Genomic DNA, 19,965 nt, shown 5'->3' on the forward strand with positions numbered 1-19,965 from the left:
ACGCAATAAGGTTCATGTTAAAAGATATTTCATATTTAGGGAATTCAATTGTTAGGGGCATTGTTAAACTGTGCTTTGTCTCAAAGAAATTCTTTGCCAAACTTAAAAGATTATTTTTTCCACTGTTCCCCTCTAAAGTCAGTGCTATCTAGATAATTGTATTCAAATGTTTGTATCGTTTTTTTCAAAATGTACCCTACAATGTTTTAAGGAAAAGTCCAGAGGAGGTGCACAGCAAGTTGGTCAATTTCCTAATCTGGGTAGGTAAAAAAAGGAAATTCTGTTAGTTCTCTGTGTTGTGGTTTTTCAGGCCTATCTTCACACCAACGAGCCATTTTCCTCCATAATTTACTAAATAGCTATCCATGGCCGAAGACCAGTATAGCTCACGACTGGCTATTGAGAGAGGATTCTTAATAAATACCACCAAATATTATAACGTAGAGCTAGCACATAATGGTGCAAATTTGGTACCAATGAGAACAAAGTTGAACAAAGGTACAGCTCAATGTCCCTCTATGGGTGCAGTGGTCTAGTGGACATCTTTTGAGGGGGCATTGTCTGCCTGTAACTTTCTCAGGGATAACCATAAGCAGTGGGAAAATACATATTATAAATCCTGGATAAATGTTAATATAAATACAGTTAGCCAAACCCCATGGCGTGGATTGACATGGTTCCATTGATTTCCTAAAACCAGAATATAACCTTATAGAAACAGAACTGTTAATCCACCAAGATACCACCAAACTGTATTACCGTTACCGCCACTTGGTCCGGTGGAATTACCACCGGAACACAAGTGGGGGTGTAAATCCCCATTTATTTTGAATCCATAGGACTCAATGGGGCATTTTTGGCAGAATTACTGCAGCTGTAATTCTGATGGAAATGGGCAGAAAGTCTGCGGATTTACCTCCAGCACATAGCTGGACGTGAATCCGCCAACTTTCCGGCCACCTCATAGTTGGGTGGTCCACTAATGCTGTGGTGTATGGTAATACCACTGCATTCAATCCGCACTGCCCAACTCGTAATGAGGCCCACAGAATTTTTTGCATTATAATAAGTAGCACGACAGATCACAGCCTAGTGCACAGCCTTCAAACCTTTTCAGAGGACAGAAAATCTTTCCTCATGAAACTCTTTGACGGCGCGTAAATTGATACTGTGTGTTTGAAAAACATACAAACAACAGAGCATGTTCGATTGATATTAAAACATAGAAAACTAGCATTGATGGAGAAAATGAGATGCACTTGTAATTCCCCTGGGTGCAAATTTGACAGTGTTTGGTGCATTTTGCTCCCCCTTAACGTTCTGCTGTGCCCCAATATTCGGTTTGTCACTAGAATGAAGTTTATTATTGCACAGCTTGAGCTCTACTTCAAATGATCCGATTCGTTTTTCATGGTGTTGTTATACTCTTGTTTCTGTTTATTTGGTGTCTGTCTCTGTCTTTAGGTATTAGTTCCATGCTGGAAAGTGATATTTCAGAAGGGTGTTGTAAAATTGAAAGGGTAGTTTTTAGTCATACATTTCTCAGGTATGCTTATATATTTTGTCTGATCTGAAGTTATTGTCGTTATGGTTATGTTTTAACGTAAATGCCAAGAAGTCTTTGATCATGGATATATGTTCGGCATATGATGCTGAATGATTCCGAAAAGAGAAGTCAATTGTGTCAAGAGCAAGGTTATGTTGTATCGCAGTATACCCCCTCCCTAACACATTTTAGAAGGGGCTTCATGGCAAAAATTAAAAGACACAAAAAAGGGAATTTCTCTAACTAAAATGCTAGTATTAATAAACATGTAAGATTCACTGTCCCTTTAGGGCGAGCTACAGCAACACCGACCACATCGTCTGAGGAAGAAGAGGATCTAGGATTAGATACAGGGCACAACGTAAACAGAACATATATCCATGATCAAAGACTTCTTGGCATTTACGTTAAAACATAACCAGTTTATATTCAATGGTCACTATTACGTTCAAACCAGAGGAGTGGCTACGGGGGCTAAGTACGCTCCATCGCTAGCCAACCTTTTCATGGGGAACTTTGAAGAACACTACATTTACAATCCACATAAATTCACAGATCACATAGTAGTATGGAAGAGGTATAATGACAATGTTTTATTGATCTGGAATGGCTCTATTGAGATTTTTCATGAATTCACAGACTATTTGAACAACAATAATTTTGGCATTGAATTTGTGGGACATATTAGTCCCAATAGAATTGAATTTTTGGACCTTACAATCAGCATCTCAGATTGTCAGATACGCACACAAACTTTTAGAAAACCCACAGCTGTGAAGCACCACACACCGTGGGTAATAATAAGCAGCGCTCAGATACCTGAGGGTTTGTAGCACTATATAAGTGCCAAATTATTATTATTAATAGCTTGGCTTCCTCCCAAGCGTAAAGGTTTTTTCAGATGTGGCACATGCAATTTCTGCAAGTTCGCTATCAGTTCTAACTCTTTTTCATGTCATAATGGAGTATCAATACAAATTTGTGACTTCATTAATTGCAAGACGAAATATGTGGTGTATGGAATTCTGTGCATATGTGGAAAAGTGTATGTAGGGTCAACAATAAGGGAATTCCGAATCCACATACGAGAACACTTTGCTTGTTTAAAGAAACTGGATTCAAAATTGCCACTGTCCATCCACTGGCAAGAACACCATCAAATGGATAATGTAAGAGACATACAGTTCATTGGTCTGATGCAAGCACGATCGCACCCTAGGGGGGGTGACCGCTTTGCATTATTACAACAATTGGAAGCCTGCACTATTTGTAGATTGCCATCTCCAGGCTGGAAGCGTTTAATTTTGTCTGGACACCTATAACCAATTGCTTTGCGACTTAGCAGCTTTATGGCTGCGATACTAACTCTCCAGGACGTCGGAATAACAATTGCATAGAAAACTCAGATCCACCAATTAGCGGACTAGTTTGTTGTGGAGAGACTACATTAATGAGTTTCGCCTTGAAAAAGACCTTTGCAGGTCGAAACACGTGTTTGCACAACAACTCTGATTTGGCACAACAACTCTGATTTTGAATATGGACAATTAAATATTGCATAACTTATTTGAGTTTCTCTTGAGTCGCACTTTTGAAGATTTGTACTTATGGCGACACACAACTCCATTGCTTAAATACTTGCACTTTTGTGTTAGATAGCAGCGGATTTATATGGTGGAACAACTACTGTTTTATGTTTACGTGGAGTAGGTTTGAGGTGCCTACTCGTTTCATCAGAGTGCAGCAGCTAGCTTGGGTAATTTACTAAGAGCTTACCTGTGATTTATCCGCTTAAGCGCTTCCACTCCCTGGCATACCTCAGTCTTACTGTTTCACTTCTTCACTAAGGCTTCTCCCATACATCTTACTAAAAGTACTCTGTTGACCTTTTCCTACATTTGGACACTCCTGAGTAATTAAGGCTTCAGAAATTGAATTGGAGTTGCCATTGTGAAAAATCATAGGGCTTTTCACTGCCTAAACCCTGGGGATCCCTTACTCAGGTGGGCAGGGCACAGCCATCGCCTTTGGATCCAGACACTGGGGGTGGATAAGTGTGAGAGGATTACTTGGGTGAGTGGTCCTCAGGATGTGGGGGAGGAGTACACATGGTATCCCCCCTTCCCAAATACCCGTCCCATCCTATTTTATAGGATATTCCAACTTTGCAGATCCCCCCCATTTCTACACAAACACTGAGCCAAGGAAGAGGAGATCTGAGGCTAAAAGGAGTACCATGCATGCAATACATTGGACATGTCCCACTAATAAGATCAGGCATGGTCAGGCACTTAATGTTAATTACATACACCTGGTACCTATTAGCTCTCCCCGCATGGTTAAAAGGTGGAACACTCAGACACACTCTGAGCATGGTACAAAGGTACAGAGAAACCTTGGGCACCCCAGCTAGAGATCATTACCTCTGAAGGGACTTGAAAGTTGCGCAAGGAAGTCCAGCTATAGAGAAGAGACAAAACACTTTTGTGTTTCAAGGATACCAGCCACCCTCCAGGGTGAACGGCAGAGTTGGGGAGGTGCAGCAGCAGTTGTGGTATCAGCCTTGACTTCAGGATCAAAGCTACGAAAGACGGAAAAGAATTAACACAGCCGGTGAGTTGATGAAAGCAATGACAGTCCATTCTGTGTTTAACAAAACTCGATGGCACCAGTATCTGACGAATGAAGGTTGCGCGTGTGCAGATAAGAACCGAGAGAAAGCAAAGCATTGTAAGAACTGTAAATTAAAGATGCAAAGTAACAAAGTTGTACGGCAAAAGAAGATTTCCCATCGAAAGTCTCTGTGAAATATCTGATGCCTTAGAAGTGGCAGGAAGAGAAAGAAACAGAGATGCAAGATTTGAACTGTTAGGTTTGATCCCAGCAGAAGGAAACATGGATGTGAGAGATGTCGTTTAACTTTTGAAACTGCAAGGTTCTTGCTCTTAGAGCCTTGCAGTTTTGAAAGTCTTCGCCAGCAGAAGGAAAGTGAAAGGAGGCTCAAGCCCGATGGAGGGAAGCCTATGAAGGTGTGCTTGAAGCTTGGGGAAGTGAACCCCACAAATTGTGATTATATTTTGTATTTGTATTTAGTTAATTTTTATATAGCGCTTTACACCAAAGCGCTGTACATTAGAACAGAACAGCACATTAAAATGGAGATAAAATAGAAAACACAGCGGAGATCTGTGTTTGCATTATCCTTCTGAACCAGCAGAGAGAAGATAGGATTTCAAAGAGACTCGGAAATCAGAGTAGAGTGAAATGGAACGAAGAGAGGGAGAGAGTAAAAGAATTCCAGTGTAAAGGCACAAGAAGAGAAAAGGAATGAAAACGAGACTGAGAACAGGGTGGACAAGGAACAACAAGAAGGGAGTGATAAGAAGAGCGGAGTGAATGAGAAGGAGTGCACAATGAGATAAGATTGGAGAGCTATAGGGGTGCAAGGCCATGAAGGGATTTAAAGACGAATCACAGAAAATTGAATTTTAAACAGTGATGTCTAGAAAGCCATTCAGCTCAGCCAGAGAAGAGCAAATGGAGTCACAAGGAGCAAGGAGAAATAGAACACGAATAGAATCATTGAATATAGATTTCAGAAGGGCTAGACGAGATAGAGAAAGTCCAAAGAGTGTAGAAGAACAGTAGAAAAGCTGGGAAAAGATTAAGGCAGACACCAAGGGTTGAGTGGCCTTAAAAGCCATGAATGGAGGGGCTTTCCAAATGTTGTGCAAATGGAAGCAACAGGAACATGCAGAAAGAGAGATATGATGACTAAAGCAGAGATCTGAGTCTGAATAGAGACCCAGATTATGCACCATAGAAGAAGTAGTTAACTGAGCGTGGGGACATTGTATGAATGGAGTGAGGGGAGGTGGAATGGTGGTAGAAGGAAAGAAAATAACCTCCGTTTTAGCAGCATTAAGTGCCAAGATTGAAAGTCTGAGCCCGGTGGAGGGAAACATATACTGAATTGTGGTAACCAGAAGGAAACAAACATTTGTTGAACTGCATTACAAGATAAAGGGCGACCTGGGCTGGAGTGAGAACGCCGAGAAGTCCAGAGAATAAAGTAGTGACTTTTCGTGGAAGGCCAAGTAGGCCCTGGTCCACAAAACAAACTCCATCCTTGTGTCCGAAGCCAGAGTGTGTCGCAAGGTCCAAGTGTGCCACCTTACTCCATGCTACAAAATGTGGGGAAGGGATTTTACTCAGCCATACTGACATTTCTTTTGAACACTGATTTTCCTTTTTGCATTACACATTCCCTTTACACATTTATTGTATTAGAAAGAGGGCAGCCATTAGGTGTATTAGTATAGGTCATTTTATTTTGACCAAGGACTGACTAGGACTGTATTTTCTTTTTTTCGATGGTCGAGAATACTCCCAACTTACTTATAGGGCAAGATAGGAGTTTTCCAATCCCCTTTTAATCATCAATAAAGGTTTTGAAACATGCAGCTCTTGTTTCAGTGTTTACTTTCGATGCCATGCCTCCTTCACACCATTGACATTTGGTTGGGTTCAAAAAAATACAAATGGGTACAATGAGGAATTCTTCTTTCCAAAAAGAGTAACCTTTTAAAATAAAATGTACTTATGTGTCAGGCAACTGTACAAATTGACAGCTAGCTCAAGAGTCATTTTACTTTTTGGTTGCAAGATGGTTGGTTGACCTGGTAAAATAGTGGTCAAAATGTACCATTGATGGGCAATTGATGTCTCATTGAAGTTCCCAACAAGCACAACCTTAACACAATTGTCATGTTAGGTGTAGTTAAAGTCAAAACGAAGAGGGTTGTAAGGTATGGATTCTGGATTCTGCTGGATCCCTGCTTCTCGTGCAGGATTGATACACACTAGTGGGCAGTGCAAAGATGCTTGCACTACAATGAGGGAGCACACCTTTAAGCAGGCACTTAACACAAACGCTATATGCACCTGCTCATTGCATATATATGTTTACACATATTTCAGTTTTCATTATAAACTATACATGAAAAGAAACGTAAAGGAATTACAACATTCAACCATTGGAATGTATTTAGTCGTACAACCTGTGTATTTACATTTTAGTTATAGTTTATTAAACTATATATTTGTGTATTTTACCTTCTTTAATTTACGTCTAAATCATTTAGTATGATGCTTTCATTAGTTCATCCTTACATACTGTAAATAAATAAACATTAAATATGAACATATTATTTTGAACATTTTTCTTACTATTTCTTGTGCAAATTACAACAAGAGATTTTAAAGTCTCTTTTTCATTGGCATCAAACATCAATTTACAAAGCTATTCATGGTGTAAGAATTTCACAATCTCTAGATCAGTGTTTATTAAACATTTCTAAGCCACGGCCTCTCTTCCCCTCCAGCTATATGGCCATGTCCTACCTGAAGAATTGTTTTTACAAAATATATGTACAAATAAGAGATGCGTACGAAAAACAATTATAGATTGTCATACTCCGCATACGAAATACATTTCTCATGACATTCCAATTAACGTTTTGTGGGGTCCCTAGTTTGACGTCCATGTGATCCCACTGGGGTCCTCGACCACATGCTCACAAGCACTGTTGTGGTGATAGGTTTCACGTACCCAGAGGAGAGGCTCAGCCAAGAGTTTCAGTCTCTTCCCCTTGGTTCTTTATCGCATCACTACAAACAAGTGACTGCTCCAAGTAATTCAGTTCAGATTCCTAAGGTGCATCAAAGTGTAGTAAGAACTATCATATTTCCATCGTAAGGTCCAAAAACGGGCCATACCGTCCAGAGTACATCACCTATCCAACAGGAAATTAGAGGGTGGAGGGGTAAGTATTTGAGTTTCCTGCTTTGGGCATGTGTGTGTCACTCTACAGAGTGACTCAAGACAAGATATGGGGCCTCATTACACGGATGGCGGTAGGGATTTAAATACCGGTACCGGTAAATCCCTACCACTTTACTACGAGGTCCCTTTGCGGGTTGGCGTTAAAATCCAACCCGCTAAGGGACCTCGGAGCTAATTACGGCACCGCAAAATTGCGATGCCGTAATTAGCGCCTTCCCCATTCCCATAGAGCCCTATGGGGCAGAAATGGGAATGGGGAAGGGCAATGGCGGAAAGGGGATTTACCGCCCCTCCAACCTTGGAATGGGGCGGTAAATCCCCTTTCCGCCAAGGCGGTGCCGGTATTTTACCGGCATGAGCCATGGCGCTAGTAGCGCCATGGCTCACCACCTACCGGGTAATGAGGCCCATAGTGTGCTATATAAGTGCTACACAACTTTAGTGATCTAAAACTACCTGGAAGGATGAGCTGTATGATTGTCAAACACATTGCATCTTAAAAAATCACAATTTTAAAAGCAATTCTTCCATACTAATGCAATCATCATTTGAGACACTTATGTATCGTTGACCTGTTTCTGCTGAATACCAATTAGCAGTATTCATCAGGGTTTGAAGTGGGAGCAAAAAGCTCCATGGGCCAGACAAGGATTGATCTGGTTCTTCACTTATGTGTTGAAAAGCCCAATTTCCAACATGGTGGGTTGCAAGTTGCCTGTAAAACACACTAAGCAGGACCCCTCTCAGAATATGAGTAAACCGCATATCAATCCACTGACATATTTCCATGCCACTTGCTTGACACATAACACATGATGTCTACAAGGGAAGTAGGGGGAATTCCACTCCCTCTAGAGACACCAGCCTTCTAATGTAGATGGCGTGTTGGGCAACCTGGCTGCATTGTATTAGGAGCCGCATTTCATGTGTATAGGTATAAAGGATTGAACATACATTGTCTGTTCATTTGTGATTGATAGAGGGATATCTTTTGAGATGGTATCTATTAGGGGTCATCACAGGATGAATATCCCCGATCGGTTTTCATTCATGCTAATGCACAAGGTGCTACCTTTGCCATGTTTTGGGTGTCTGGTATTATTTGGCAAAGTTGCATGCTGTCTACTGTTTTCTATGATCAGTGTTTGTATAGTCTTGGTCATCATGGCCATGTATCTAAGATAACATGGGTATGTGATCATGTAAATCAATGTCTCAGAGTTGGAACTGATGAAGGTTCTTTGTGAACAGGTGGTGTGCAGGCCAAGATGCAATTATTTGGCTCTGCTTCTCAGAGCAAAAATCACCCACCTACGACATGGACAATGGCCTATGGGTCCTTCCACGTTCTGTAGTGTGGTGTGTACATCTTTCATCCCTGCAGAGCACAATGGCGCATAGTAGTTGGTAGGCAGGCAGGTGATTTGTTTGAGTGCAAACTACTTTTGTTATTATTGTATATTATTGTATATCCGGCAGTCAAGATGTGCCAGTGTTTGGTAATGCTCCTTTTGATCATATCAGCTAGCGGGGAATATGTCAGCAGGCATGTCAAAGGGTGGATCCCTTTTGAATCAGTGTATTCTTGCAGGGGATATTTCGGGCATATTTATTTGCTCTTTTGAGGAACATTTTAGGGCAGTCCCTATCTTTTAACAATCTTTGCATACCTGCTGCCTGTCTTTCGTATTGCTCGATTGAGGAGCAGTTCCACTGGGGCCTTGGACAAATGGCAGTGCATGTTTTCACATTGTGCTTTTGGATGGTAGCTTCTGGATATGAGTAGCACATTTCTGTCTGCTACTTTTTTGTAGCCTGCACTGCTAAATGATTGTGCCATATCCTCGATGTATAGGTTCTGAAATATTATTTCTTGTAGTCATGGGTTTGGGTGAATTTCAGATACCTTTGCTGGATGTTAATCCAGAGCTAGAACCCTTTCAGCAAGTCCCCAATGGCTTTATCTATTACTAACAACTAATGAATGGAGCTAATCCAGGTGTCTATATGGGGATGGTACAGGATGCTCTCAGAGTAGATGACTTTTGATTCAAATTGACCAACACATAGATTTGCCAATTTAGGAGGAAACGCTGCTCCCATGGCAGTTTCCGATGTTTGGGTGTAAAACTGCCCCTGAAACAAACAACACGTTTGGTTTGAGGGGTATTTCTGCAAGTTGTAATATCAGTGTGGTAGGCACCCATTTCTGTGTAGTCATTTCACTGTTCACGAATGGGCGATAATGCCATTAACGCCTCCCTTGTATGTTGCTTTAGTGTCTACAGCGGTCAGAAACTGCCACCATTTGTGATGGATGTTTCCCAATGAAGAATTCTATGTATTGTAACAGCCGAGCAAAGATCCATTCCAGGAGATAATTGCTCTCCCATGTACAAGGTGAATGCCTTTATTGATCCTGGGTAGTGCAATGATGGTGTGCATGGGTACTAAGGCTGCCAAAATAGGATCCCCTGGAGAAAAATGTCTTCACCTGGCAGAGTGTGAACTCTAATTGGATTAATGAACGCTTGGCCATGCTTTCAGTAGGATCCCTTGCAAGGAGGAAGCAACTATCCATATCTGCTAGGAGTCTACCCACCATGGAGTCATCCTCCATAGCGGCTAGTCCCACCTTGGCTCCAGCTTCTCCGCTGGCTTAATAGTTTTTAAAATATCTGCTTGAAAGTTTCTAATAATGAACTCTTCAGCCTTGAGCAAAGTGTGACAGTGTTGTTATTCCCAGTTCTATTTTTTTAACAGTTCCGTGAGAAGATTGTTTCAAATAATAGTCCATTCCATGTGTGATGGACCTTGCCCTGGAGTAACCTGGAATTCCAGAGTAGGCCTAGGACTTATCCAGTGGTCACCAAGTCCAAATCCCCACAAAAATGTATTAGGCAGGTGTTTCTCATAAACCTAATGAGTGTGCCTTGTGTCTTGAAAGGATTGCGATAATTAAAAACAACGCAACCTAAGCCCTTCTGCAGTCCTGACATCTCTGTACCAGGGAGTGGTCACTTTCGCGGCTAGACCTACTGTTTCTTCACCCCCAATGCCCCGCTCTGTGTAATAAAAAGCCCTACACATAAAATACGTACTCTTTCGTCCTCTACTTTTCTGTTGGATAGGTGGCTCCCGAAGGTAGGTATAGGTTGCCTGTTTTGCCAGCAATCATTTTAAAAAGACTTCTCTTTGCACAAACAAATAAAAGTCAATGACATAATTGTAGCTGAGAATTTCCATATACATGTCAATAATGATTAGCGGATTGCATTCCAACAGGCCAGTGAAATTCAATTAAAATGTATTTCAAATGCCATATCTGGGATTGCATTTACATCTTCTCTCCGGCATTTGCAAAGTAGAGTCTAGGAACATGTTATGTGGATAAAATACTATTTAATCAAGTACCACACTCCTATTTGCTGACCACTTCAAAGCAGAAACAGCCTCTGGATTTCTTGGTAGGGGAAAAGATTGATTAGTACCCTGATAGGATGGGGCAATTCCAATCTGCCCAGGAAACAGGACTCAAGTCCCTTCAAGCATGCATCAACAAGCAAAGAGAAGAGGAACAGAAGAATGCGACTGCCAGCAAAGGACGGCTGAGGACCCTGGGCACCGTGCAGAGAAGACAGTGTTGGAAGGGCCACTCGTATGCTACTGGGCCAGGGATAGTAGCCAGGCATATACATTTGCTGTGATTTGGCAACACATGGCCAATGTGATCTCCCCAGTTGCATTCTATATATTTCTATAATGTATGTGGAAAAGACTTGTGTTTCTCCTGAGATTCCCCATTATTTTATGTGTTTAATTGCTGATATTTTACAGTTATTCTGATCCTTTCAGATGCCTTGACAAACTTGGTTTTACAAATGTAGTAGAACAAGTACAAGAGTCTCTGTCTGAGAGATTAGGCATAACTTCATACATGTGGCTATATGCATGTCCGAAGTGATGGAGACTCCCAGTCCAGCGGGATTACCGAGGAACATATTCCAGGGAGTGAGGCCATGATGCAATGGGACATTGCCTGTTGGTCAAGCATCTGGGCGGGGTTGCAGCAAGGGTAGACTATTGAGGTCTGCTTAGAGGCCTGTTTGGTGTGCATGAAGAGATCCTGACTTTGGGTGGTCTGCGATACTGTCACCAAGACGTTTGCCGACTACAGGAGGCAGGGACATGTGTGCAGCAGTTACCACTGCGGACTGTGGGGGGGGGATTATAGAAATATTTCAGCCGTGCAAATGCATGTTGCACTAGGGGAGACCTGTCCCTAGTGCAGGAAACATATTCTTTCTGTGCTTGTTTGCACCTGGGCAATGTTTGTCCGAGTAATTTGCTCTGATGCAAAAATACATTGAAAGAAATTGCAGTTGCACCGATGCACATGTTCTATAAAGCCACCCTAAGCACAATGGGGCAAAGGACTAGGGCTAGGGCAAACATTGCCCTGATGCAAAAAAGCATTGGAAAAATAATGAGTGGTATGTGGTGGATTAGCAGATAATCATATATGCCATTTAAAGAGTTGGGGAGATGAATATACTAATGTTTTTGATGAAAGGGGGGCCTTCCCCTTTTGTTATTATAAGGTAAGATTTTAACGAATTAGACAAGAAAGTCATCTTGGAAGCAGGAGATATCTGTGCTACTGATACATTGCAAACCGGTCCTTCGGATGTCTGCTAAAATTGCTTCTGTAAACGGAAAAGTTCTTTGATTGTACCCCTTGACATTAGTATTGGTCTTTTATCTTTGTTAGGTGGATGATTCTGTTTGCCAAAACTCACTAAATACATATTTGTTTTAAGTGAGCGGTATTATGGCTACTTTGCACTGGTGTTAGTGCAATTAGCACTAGGGAAAAAATGGTCCGAGTGCAAAAGCATGTTATTTCAGTGCAGTTGTGCACTAGTGCAATGGTTGCCTTAGTCGTTGTCCTTTACCATGTTATAAAAGTGCATTGAAATAATATACTTTTTGCACTAGCTCAATTTTTGCCCTAGCACTGACTGTGCTTGCAGAGAGCAGCGTTTCTGTATTATGACCCTAGGTGTGTAGACTGTTCAGGTCTGACACTGATTATTGTGAATACTCAGTGCAGAATTGACCTACTGATATAATTATACACACAGAACAATACATGGAGTCTTTCTAGTACACAATTATTTCAGTTGCTAGCAAGCGCCATTTCTCCTGAACTGGTGACACATCTCTTAATTGTGGAGCAAAACAGGCAGACAGCTCCTCTGGCCTTTCATTCTGGTTCACCCTGGTTTAAGGTCCTTCTGAAGAAACCATTATCCCCGTTGATGCTTCTAGTTGATCCTGGTGGAGTTTTCACTGTAAAGGAGTGGTAGGAAGCCGGTGTGGCTTGGATTGTATCTGCCCCTTCTGTGGCCAGGAACCAATCATCTATCGATTTGAGGGAACAACACAGTCCACATATCTTCACATATTTACTTGTGTAGTTGGTGGAATCGGTATGCCTTTGTTTGAAGGACTATCTCTGTAATTTGATTCACTAAACCCAATAGACACACATACATACATGTACACAGCCCTACAGATAAGGGGCGTATCGGCCACTTTTACTGCCTAAAAATGGGCAAATACCCCCAAAAAATAAAAACAGGGAGTAAAAATATTCCCAACAAAAAATAGGAAAAAGACACTATGGACCTTGTGACCACGCTTTTACCCAAACAGCTCAAATGATCTTTTTGGACCAGTAGCGCATGTAGAACCAGAGGAGGAAGCCACTATTATGACTGCCTGATTGGACAAAGTAAACATGTACATTTTAATGTGCATGAATAACTAGGTGCATAGAAATCCTTATTAAAAAAACATTTCCAGTTTTCCAGTTAAAACATTTGTACTCGCTTATAAAATACTCCCATTGGGAAATGGACTTACATTTTTACTTCCCAAAAAATCATGTTACTCCCATCTTTAAAGAATAGGGTTCAAATTACTCCTACTTCAAAATCTTACCTGGAGCACTGCATGTACATATATGCTTTTGTGTGTATGAGGTAGGGGAGCTTTGAGGGAGGATTTAGGAGGATATGTGGGCTCGGGAGGGGTGCATAACCCCATAACAAACCCAGTTAAATTAAAGTCGACCAGAATTAGTCGACCAAAAGATAGCCTTCCAAACAACATAGATCCGGTTAAATCAACTAGCACCTCCTAGGGTGAAAGGCCTCTTGGACGCAATCATCCGCATTTCGCCTTAGCTTGCCTTACATTATTGTTTCTACTGAGGGCACATTTCTTTTCAGCATTTTTGAAGGTCGGCTCCAACAGCAAAATAGACTTAATCTGGAATGTACAATTTCACAGCACAACACACAGGTTTCACCAGTCCCTGAATACAAATACATTTTGCAGCAAAATGTTCACAGTATTAGCCAGTGCAAATGCTATAGGAATCATACAAAGTGTGCAGAATTACATTTTTCCAAGACTCCCTTAGCAACATTACACAAAGTAACACAATAGGGATGGATGGAGGCAGGCAGGGTCAGTTGCTATTTGTATCTCTTTTTTCCTTTCTTGGAGTAATAAATAATCATGAAAATAGTTACAATAAAGACCACAAATATAAAAGCAATAAAAGCTAGCAAAGATTTTCTGGTCTGAAAAAAGTGGCACTCTGGACATGTGACAGACTCTGGTGGACAAAACTTTGCAGACTCCGTCCGGTCTGGGAATCCATTCCTGTTGATGATGTTTCTGTAGTGCTCCAGCGAAGGCTTCGGCTCATACCGATTGGCTACGTAGCTGTAGAGGCCAAATCGAGGATCAGTCTTGTCGTTGAAAGAATACGCAAAATATCCACGGAGATTAACACCATCAATGTGATAAGCTGAATACATGAAAGGGAAAAGAAAGATAAGTCATCAATTACTCACCGGACACAATTCATGGCATGACTTACATTATCAAGATCATACATAAAGTTTCCAATTAGATGGAAGATAAATGGTGTGCACATCTGTCTCTGTAAAAATGCTTATACATGAGGTCCATGCTTTTCTTTTTTAATCTCTTCTAGAATGTTGTACTTTTCCAACACTATAAGCAACAATGATGACAACAATGTGTTCAGCGTGATGACAATAGTTCTGCAGCAGGCAGCCAATCAACATTCCAATCTGTAAAAATTGCAATGGGGAGGGACAAATAGTTCCTACAAACACAACATCAGGGGCCTTGTCCATAGTAATGGTGCAAGAAGCGAGGATCTGGGTAGAACCGTTCTCTTGAGCAATACAAATGTGGTCAACAAAAAACCTTGAATTGCTACACACATTAAAAACAGAGAGAGCTTAAACTACCTTCTTCACATGAGAATAAAAACTCAATGCATAATGTAAGAGACTCGGGTTAACAGAATTTCCTTTAAAATTATTTTTTTCTTTTCACGTTTTATCTGATTGTTTGTATTGTGGGATTTGGAATGATTTGTAATGTACGTATAGGATTCAACAATCCCCATTTGAGAGCCTGCCGCATTCAATCTAGGGACTTATTGGTGTCTACGGGCATCAAAGTCGATCTTGATGGAAATGCTAACATGTGTCACTTCCACGATCCATGGTATGATCCCTAACTCTCCAATAGTGCATATCTGTACTGGCATTCATACGAGGAGGGCAGAAGGATGAAATACCTAATGCCCCAATACTGAAGGCCAAATCAGCAAGTGAGCCGATTCAGGATAATCAGAAGAAAACTTTCAGCGCGAGAATAATGAATGGTTAACCTTTCTAAGAAATTATGTTATAATATGCCTACAAGAGATTTGGTCACAACTTGAGTTTAGCCTTGAGGGATATGATAGTTTCTCGTATAATGAACAGAAAGGCACCAGGGGAAGACCTACTGGTGGTATTACATCATTAATTTGGATATATCAATGATATTTGTGATGTCATCTTTGATGTCCTGGGTGTTAATCTTAGCAGTGCACGGTGGTGGCGCGAGTTATGGTTGCTTAGCTTACCATAACTGGTGAATTTCAGGGTTTTTTGATTTAACTTGTAACCATAACGTCCTTTTAACAACGTTTTTTCATTGAATTTCATAGGTTTTTATTAGTCCAACTTACCCATAACGTCCCTTTAACAACGTTTTTTAAGTGAATTTCATAGGTTTTTATTAGTGCAACTTAACCATAACGTCCCTTTAACAACGTTTTTTTCAGTGAATTTCATGGGTTTTATCCATTACCAATCTAGTACACAGTACATACTTGGAAGCATTCTATCAAAACTGCTATTCATCTTAAAAATGGCATCAGTTATTGCCATCTCTCCTCCCCAAGAGCCACCACCACCACCAGCTGGAGGACCTTCACAACAAAAAAAACACAGTACTTTCAAAGACAATGAAGAGGACCAAGAAGATGAGGTAGAGGAAGTGCCTACTTCTAGCACCAAGATCGAATCATGGGTGTGCCAGTCCTTTGCTACTGTTGGGAGTGTACCAAAAGCTAAAGCTACCAAAGTGAAATGCACTGAGTGCACTCAGTCACAGACTACCTGGATAGTACTCCTATGGGACCACCTCCATGCACCTCCACACCAAATGCAATGACTGCAATGCTCTCAGAAAGGTTGTTCCTTTCTCAGCAAGTAGTAAGCTGCCTTCCTCCACCTCATCTTCCTCAACAAATACTGTAACCACACAGCCTGATGTCTGCGGGCATTGGTGTGTTATAAATAAATAAATAAATAAATAAATAAATAAATAAGGAGGGCTACGGACAATTATCGTCAATTGCAGCCCCTGAAATGGGGGGTAAAGGCCATTAGCACCCCTGGTTCCCAAAGCGGGAACCCTGAGGGCTAAAACATTGATTTTTCTTCCTATAGAGAAGGCGGGGCTCCGTACACAGCCCCTCTTCCCTTGCGATGGCAGCCTGCAAAACCCTATTAACATATTACCACAAGCACTTGTTTTCCCTTTCAAACCTATCCTACCTTCGAATAACATTACTACATAGCCAGTCCCAGGTAGACAGCCACTTTAACACCATTTTTCGTCCATAGCGGTATTGGCCAGTAGCCAGATTGTCCGCGTCATGACCTTATGCCATGACCCAGACAATCTGGCTACTGCCCACGGCCACAGGCTATACCTCAGTCACCAAAGGTATATGACTATTTTTTGTACCTACATTATTACACTTGTAAAAAAAATAAAACACGGGCACATTTGCAAAACCATGCTTTAATGTCCTTGCCAATGACCCTCACGAGTTTGCTCGAAATCTGCCCATGTTTTATTTTCTTTAAAGTGTCAAAATGTATGTACATACAATAGTCATATAACTTAGCCCCCACTTGACAAAATCCATTCAGTCTTTACACAAACATTGAAGGTTGGGTCTATAATCTTTCTCAAAACTTTTGTCCACATTCGTCAAATAGCAACAAAGTTATAAGCCATTTAAAAATGTTAAGACCCCCCCTCTAATTTTGCCCCCTCTTGAGAAAATCCCACCAAACTTTAGAAAACCATTTATATCTAGATCCAAAATCGTTTTGCCAAATGTTGTGCAGATTCGTCAAATGATATATTTTGGGACCCCCCTCTAATTTTGCCCCCTCTTGACAGAATCCCACAAAACTTTGCAAAACCATTCAGGATTAGTTCTAGAATAAACTTGCAAAATTACATGCAGTTTCATTGGATGGCACAAAAGTTATAAGCCATCCAAAAACTGTTTTTCCCCAACCCTGTAATGCAGAAATAGGTACAGATGTCCTAGGACATCTGAAGTGTCCGTGAACACCACAGCACTGCCCCAGGACATCTGGAGTGTTCCCGGACCTTCGGGGGTGAAACAACCTGTTTTTTGGATTCTTATGGCCATATCCAATCCAATCCTCATCCCTCCCACATCCCCAGAGAATGTTTGTTGAGTTTGACAAGTGAAATGCTGCTTTTTAAAAAATGTTCTCACGGCGCCGTCCGCGGACCCCAAAAAAGTCTGCGAATCCAAGATGGCGGGCGCTTCAGGAAAACTGATGCATTTCACCCTTTCCCACCAGCCACGCAAAAGTCTGCAAATTTTCTGGCAAATCGGAGGCCAGTCCGCGGACAGTACAGCCAATCTGAGGCCAGTCCGCGGAACGAACAGGGAAGTGAGTACGCGGAGCGGACATAGATATCACTATTTTTTTTGCCTCACATTTTGGTCATTTAAAAAGAAACTACTGGATGGATTTACACCAAATTAACAAAAAGCACGCTTTCTGGACCAAGCTGCTGCTCCTGCTGCAAATTTGGTGAAAATCCGTACAGCGGTTTGGGCTGTAGGTGTGATGTCTATGGGAAAAAAAAAATGTTGGGACCCCCCCTATAACTTTGCCCCACCTGGACCAAATCTCCAAATAAATTCAGAGTGGGCCACATACCTTTTTTGCAAAATTTGGTGAGGATTCGTCCAGAGGGAGCAAAGTTATAACCCACCCAAAAAGTGCTCTTCCTATGGGATTAGCAACTTAACAATAAATACACAGCTACTACCGTGGCTGTGTAATATACATATATATATATAATATGCTGCATGATAAAGAGTGTGCGAGGTACTACATGTTTTAGGTGAACCAAGGGGCGAGCGAGATATGGCATTGGTAATCAATTAAACATTGTCGTGGCAGAATGTGGGAGCATGAAGGGGCAGGATGGCAGCTCACAGAGTGTGATCAGTCTGTTTACCAGATTAATTGCGAAGTGGCAGGGTGTAAATCGGAAGTTCGTAATGTGAGATTAAGAAGAATATTAATTAGGCCAACAGGCCAGTTAAGGCGTGGTGTAGAATGTGGCCCTGTTATGTATTTCCCATGACACCGACAATTGGGCCTGGCTTTTATTGCTCGTTCAGACAGGGCGTAGGAATGGCAGAGACCCATCCATGCACATTTGTCCATTATGCAAGAGCGTGAGTATTGGTTATTTATTTAATTTAAATTGTTGCTCATCCTGCCTGCCTGGCCTACTCATCCCCAAAACGTGGTCCAGCAGCAGTAATATATTGCGAAATGGCGCAGCGTGCAAAAAGGCATGGCTGTGTAATCTTCAATCGGGTTGTTGGTTGATGTTCATGGTAAGGGGTTGCCGACCGCCACAGGCGCTTGTGCGGCTTCTGTCACATTTTTAAGAAAGAGGCCAGCAGCCAGCCCATATGTCTAAGTCTGCATAAAGGTTTGCCCACAGTAGTACTGGTGTGTTTGTAGAGTTTCCCAATTCCTGCACTGTCCTGTGGACTGCGGCTTTGCAGTTGTTGTATTTTATGTGATGATGAAAGGATAATATTTGCTTTGATATGCGGTAATCGTAAGGAGTTGGAGACTGTGTTTCGGCCTAGCAGTCAATTATTACGCATTGCTACAAGGAGCAAAAACTTGATGAAAGTATGCGTAGTTACAGACTATCAGTGCCGGGCACTTGACTTACCAAGGAACAGTGGTCGAAGTGGGCGGGTGCGGTTAGGAGCAGTACTCTTCTACTTTTTATTATTGCGTTTTACTATTCCTATACTTTATTTTAAAAAGAAACTGTTCCGTAATGGTTTTGTTTTAAAATAAAAGTATAGGAAGCAGGAGAAACATGCACTTCAGTGCAGTGCATTGAACATTCCCTTTAACAGCAGGCACATTTGTTTTGGGATTTGTATTATGTGTGGGAGGGGGTGGGCGATGGGGTTTGTGGGGAGCAGGGCAGGCCAACAGGGAACATATTTCCACTACTTCTTTTCATACACTTTGACCACTGACAAGGAACAATCATTTGTGCTGCCTCTATTTCAGGTAACAAATGGCTTTTATTTGTTTTGGGGTGTGTACACTGTTTTATTACATCGTCACAGGTTCCTTTCTTTTTGGTAACAGTGGCTTGGAGGGACACTTTCCGAGTTGCCCATCTGTTAATGTCTGCAGCGTCTGAGTATTGTGCAAATGTACCAGGTTGCAGTCAATAACATGGTGTTAAACGTGCCAATGTCAGGGGTCCTGCTCCCTACGGTCGTGGAATTCTCAAATAAGCTAGCATATGTTACCTACACCAGAGCCATCCTATATTGTACAGCACTCTTTGAGCCTGATTTACAAAGGTGTTTTAATGAGATTGCTCCATTGGAAAAAAATATTCGTTTTTTTGAACAAATGTGCATGATCATCACCGACTACAAAAATTTGGCTGATTTTACTCTGTGCATTGTATCTGTGGCAAAGTCCCCAAGGTGCCCTCTGTCCCCCCAGATTGTATGTGTCTCCTACGCCCCTGGGGACTTTTAAAGACTAGTAAGGATGATTCAACTCTACTAGTACACATCACAATTTACTCCAATGAAAGTAGACATTTATCCAGAATTATTATTTTAAAACTGGAAGTTACTTCATTTTGATACAACATTTTCACGACTTTTCCTGAAACCAGTGATGATGTTTTATAAACATGTAAAACTCTTACACGATATCTTAATTAAAATAGGAAGGAATTTAGAGAATTCACAAAGAACTTTAGGTAGTAGAAAGACAGGGACATT

General features: G+C 41.4%; 1 protein-coding gene across 2 annotated transcripts in view; it reads right to left on the reverse strand.

The window, feature by feature from the left end:
* Nucleotides 1-7,721: 7,721 nt before the first annotated feature.
* KL (klotho) overlaps nt 7,722-19,965 on the reverse strand; it is a 386,312-nt gene continuing 374,068 nt past the window's right edge. Inside the window, exon 5 of one of the 2 annotated variants that reach the window (XM_069639279.1) lies at nt 7,722-14,274. In XM_069639279.1, coding sequence (XP_069495380.1) covers nt 13,937-14,274 — 338 coding nt within the window. In that variant the 3' untranslated portion in view covers nt 7,722-13,936. The remainder of the gene's footprint in view (nt 14,275-19,965) is intronic. The other variant, XM_069639278.1, reaches the window with a different exon arrangement.

This window comes from Ambystoma mexicanum, chromosome 7q, assembly GCF_040938575.1.
Source record: "Ambystoma mexicanum isolate Mex_15411 chromosome 7q, UKY_AmexF1_1, whole genome shotgun sequence".
NCBI lineage: Eukaryota > Metazoa > Chordata > Amphibia > Caudata > Ambystomatidae > Ambystoma > Ambystoma mexicanum.